This window comes from Phalaenopsis equestris, unplaced genomic scaffold, assembly GCF_001263595.1.
Source record: "Phalaenopsis equestris unplaced genomic scaffold, ASM126359v1 Scaffold206241, whole genome shotgun sequence".
In the NCBI taxonomy this organism is placed as follows: Eukaryota; Viridiplantae; Streptophyta; class Magnoliopsida; order Asparagales; family Orchidaceae; genus Phalaenopsis; species Phalaenopsis equestris.
The window spans coordinates 86,859-91,039 of NW_018225661.1; the positions used below are offsets into that span (position 1 = coordinate 86,859).

Below are 4,181 nucleotides of genomic sequence, written 5' to 3' on the forward strand. Positions count from 1 at the left end.
AAGTTAAGTGTTGCCGGGATGAGAATGATTAGGTGGATGAGTGGCTTTACACTTAGAGACAAAATGCGAAATGAATATATTCGTGATAGGGTTGGTGTAGCTCCTGTGACGGACAAAATTAGAGAAAGTCGTCTTAGATGGTTTGGTCATATTAAACGTCGACCATCTGATGATCCGATTAGGAGAGTAGATGTTTTAGATTCGACTTGTGTTAAGAAAGGCAGAGGTAGACCTAGGAAGACTTGGGCTTATTGTATTAAAAATGATCTTAACTTACTAGTACTAAATGAAAATATGACACTAAATAGGACGCAATCGAGAAAAAGGATTCATGTAGCCGACCCCACGTAGTGGGATTAAGGCTTTGTTGTTGTTGTTGTTGTATTTGTTAGCTCTATATTGCTAGTAGTAATGGGGCCCTATTTGAAAATAAGCTTATTTTGGGATGTATATATGCTGCTGATGATAAAACTCAATTGTGTTGCAGGAGAAGACAAGTATGTTGTTTTTATTTCAGGAGTAAATGTTGGAAGCAATATTTTTAATCCGCTACAATTCCAGCTTTTTGTTGACCATGTAACTGGGCATTTGGGCGGTGAGAATGTATGTACTGCGTTTAGTACCAAGTTGGTTTTTCAGGTTGTAATGCAAAATGGTTCTCACTTTACCACAATTGGACAGGAACAAAAAATCGCTTCTGAAATTGTTCGCGTAGTAATTGCTGGAAATTCAATTGGAATTCCTCAGGGTGTTCTTAATGGACAGGTATAAATGGTACAAATTGACAAATGCGTGATACCAAATTTTGTTGGATTAAATGAAATTTTTCTTTACTTTTATTGCTCTTGCTAGTATCTGAAAGATGATTTGTTTGAATTATTTTGGAACTCTTAGGCATTAACTGCTGAGGATCAATCAAAGCTAATTGAGCCAATTAAGGAGATTGATATCCTACTAACACAGGTTTAAAAACTACCCATGGTCATTTTTAAAGTTCTGAAATGTGCTTTGACTGTGCCTTCCTATCCATAGTCTATTTTTTTATTACTCCTAAATATTTTTTTCATTGTGTTACTGTATGGTGCAGCTTGTTGCAGCTGTGCCTTTGGATATGATGCCAGGCCCTATAGACCCTGCAAATTTTTTTTTACCACAACAGGTACTCACCTCATATAATATTCTTTTGGTTGACTAAAATGTATGTGTAGATGTTCGTGTATTTTTGCATGCTGGTTGATGCTGCATCAAGTTATATGCCATGATTATGTGCTGCTAATCTTGGGAATATTTCTCTTTCACTGCATGTTAGTGTGCCATCCATAGTTCCAAAGTATCATATGTACATGTTAGTTAGCTGGATCTGCTCATTCACTTCTGTGCGTATACGCGGGATCAAATTTTGATCGTCTATACTATCATACACGTGCATTCTTGTGGCTGCCACCCCAGTCCTTCAATGATGCATACTCATTATGACTATGTGACAGTTTTGTTTTATTTTTCTTGTGTGCCTAATATTTCAATTTGCATATTTGTATTGGAGTATACCTTTTTTTTAGTATGTCAATATTTTGTGAATCTTTTTTTGATTGAATTATTCTCTTCATTTTGTATCATGTATTTTTATGTGTTAAATCACTTTCAAGCAAGCATATGTACTGGATGCTTCAATTTGAGAACCATCGAGCTCTGATGTCCACTTCATATTTGATTACATTTTACTTTTTTCAGCCACTGCATCAATGCCTTTTCCCTGGAGCATCTGCTTATAATACATTCTTCTCATGCACAAATCCACATCAATTTGAACTTGATGGTTTTCAGTAAGTTCTATGCCTATTATATTCGGGTTTACCTTCTCTAGATGTTTGCATTTACGAAGCTGAAAAAATTTAGGTTCCTTGGAACATCTGGTCAAAACATTGATGATCTTGAGAAGTATTCCAGTGCCAAAACTAAGCTTGAATTTGTTGAGAGGACGTTGCGATGCAGGCATCTGGCTCCTACTGCGCCTAACACCCTTGGTATGATTAGCTACTACTTATTCCCTAATTTAAGTGTGTTTGCTCAGGTTATTAGAGCATCTCAGGCAGTTTAAGTAGAATGATACCTTCATTTGTTCAATTTTTCTAACTGGGCTCCAGTCAAATTTATGTTTAAAATTGCGTGCAGCTATGTGAAATTAGCATGATTCCCTGCAAAGAATTTTTTTTCAATGTTTTTTTTCTTATTTCTTTTGAATGCTTCTTGTTTATACCCTCAGGTTGTTACCCCTTTACTGAAAAGGATCCTTTCTTCATTGAGAGCTGTCCAAACGTTTACTTTGTTGGAAATCAGGAAAAATATGAAACTCGTTTATTACAGGGTATTTTTTGCTCTCAATGCTTAATTTTATATTTTTAACTCGTTTACTTTTACTTAAATCGCCTCAGCTTTGTTATAGGACCTGAGAAACAACTGGTGAGACTAATCTGCATTCCCCGGTTTTCTGAGTCTGGCGTTGCTGTTATGGTGAGGTTTAGCATTAGCCTTATACTTTACTTTAGCTTTACGTCCAATCGTACTTTCTTTTGCATTTTACTAACTTTTAAGCCCTATAGGAGGTACTATTTAGCTTTTGATGAGGATTACGGAAACAGATATCGGAGAGTCCTCTGTTAACGCTAGCTTTTAAATTGGTTTATTTTGTTGCTTGTTTTGGAAAGCATATTTAAAAAAAAAAAAAAGATGATTATGTTTTCACTTGATTTGAGTGTGAAATTAACATCATGATTTTTGCTTAATTTGGAAGGCATTTGTAGAGTTTAGAATCTATATTAATTTCTAACCTCATCCAACCAAAGGGAAGCGATTTGATAAATTTATCAATTTCAAAACATGTTTCTAATTTCAAGCAGCCAAATGAGCCTGGGTATTTACATATCAAGGGATCAAAATATAAGCCATGTTTGGTTCAAAAGAATTGAATGAGAAATGAAATAAAAACAGAGAAATTTAGTTGAATTTTTGTTTCATCTACTTGTTTGATGGAAGAGTGTAGTGATTTTTTTTTTATTATATGGATAAGAATTTGAGTGTTTATTTCTTGTTTGTAGGGAATATATAAGTTACAATGATATTCTAATAAAATTTTCTTCATCTTTTACATGAGGATTAGCTCGTGAATTGTCAATGAAAAAAATGAGCTTGTCTAACATTCCCTTGATAAATCCAACCACTATAAATTGCGTAGGAACTAAATATCAAACATGAAATTGTGAATTAAATCAGTCTGCATTCCCCTTGATTCCTTCAAAAGCTAAAACAGCCATTGTAATCCTTGCTATGTTTTGCTAGTGTCAAACGTGTTAATTTATTTGCAAAAATTTAGTGCTGCTGCTGTCTTTCCCTTGTGAGACCTTAACGAATTTGGTTCCCTAATTATCTTAAACTGTTTATTTTCTGTTACCGATTTTTTGACATATTGTGATCTTTGTTTTTGCTTTCAGCTAAATCTAAAGAATTTCGATTGCCATACTCTGAATTTCTCAGCAGACCTGGACCCCTGACTGCATAGTCCGCAACATTTGCTGCTGCCATACTGGTAATCCATTATATAGCAAAGTGAATATTTACATTTTTGTATCTTATGTTTGGTACTGACTTTGTTCCGCCATGATCCTGAAGTTTGAAGTACCAGTGAATCAGTAATGCAACTTGGTCTACTCATGAGATCAACTAAAGCCTCAAGAAGAAATTACACGTCTATAAGATGCTTTTTCACACTTCCATTGACCACCTGAATTTTTAGCTGGATCTGTCTTGACATCCAGATCAATGTTCAGAATGCAGTAGATTAAACAATTCTGTTACATTTAATTTAATTGCCTGTACTAGAGATTGAATGGTACATTGGAGCTGGGTTCGCAGATTTGAGCCTTCTCAAATATCCCTTTGTTAGTGTACTGCCAGTTACTAATCGGTTTCTTATGTGATTACCCACTTTTCGTTATTATTCTATTGATTTGATTTCTGAATATCTCAAAAAGAAAAAACTCAATAACAAACAACAACAACAACAAAGCCTTAATGCCACTTCGTGGGGTCGGCTACATGAATCCTTTTTTCTCCCATGTCTTCTTTGGTCTACCTTTGCGTTTCTTAACATAAGTCGAATCTAAAACATCTACTCTCCTAATCGG

The 4,181-nt window shown here is 34.8% G+C and overlaps 1 protein-coding gene across 4 annotated transcripts in view; it reads left to right on the forward strand.

Annotated features, from left to right (window-relative positions):
* LOC110036427 (DNA polymerase delta small subunit) overlaps positions 1 to 3,969 on the forward strand; it is a 46,983-nt gene extending 43,014 nt beyond the window's left edge. For 3 of the 4 annotated variants that reach the window (XM_020740867.1, XM_020740868.1, XM_020740870.1), the window contains 10 exons: positions 488 to 603; positions 682 to 765; positions 895 to 963; positions 1,088 to 1,159; positions 1,732 to 1,823; positions 1,897 to 2,024; positions 2,264 to 2,365; positions 2,444 to 2,511; positions 3,489 to 3,583; positions 3,667 to 3,969. In XM_020740867.1, the coding sequence (XP_020596526.1) occupies positions 488 to 603; positions 682 to 765; positions 895 to 963; positions 1,088 to 1,159; positions 1,732 to 1,823; positions 1,897 to 2,024; positions 2,264 to 2,365; positions 2,444 to 2,511; positions 3,489 to 3,548 (791 nt within the window). In that variant the 3' untranslated portion in view covers positions 3,549 to 3,583; positions 3,667 to 3,969. Of the gene's footprint in view, positions 1 to 487; positions 604 to 681; positions 766 to 894; positions 964 to 1,087; positions 1,160 to 1,731; positions 1,824 to 1,896; positions 2,025 to 2,263; positions 2,366 to 2,443; positions 2,517 to 3,488; positions 3,584 to 3,666 lie in introns of those variants that run through there. The other variant, XM_020740869.1, reaches the window with a different exon arrangement.
* The last annotated feature ends 212 nt before the right edge of the window (positions 3,970 to 4,181 follow it).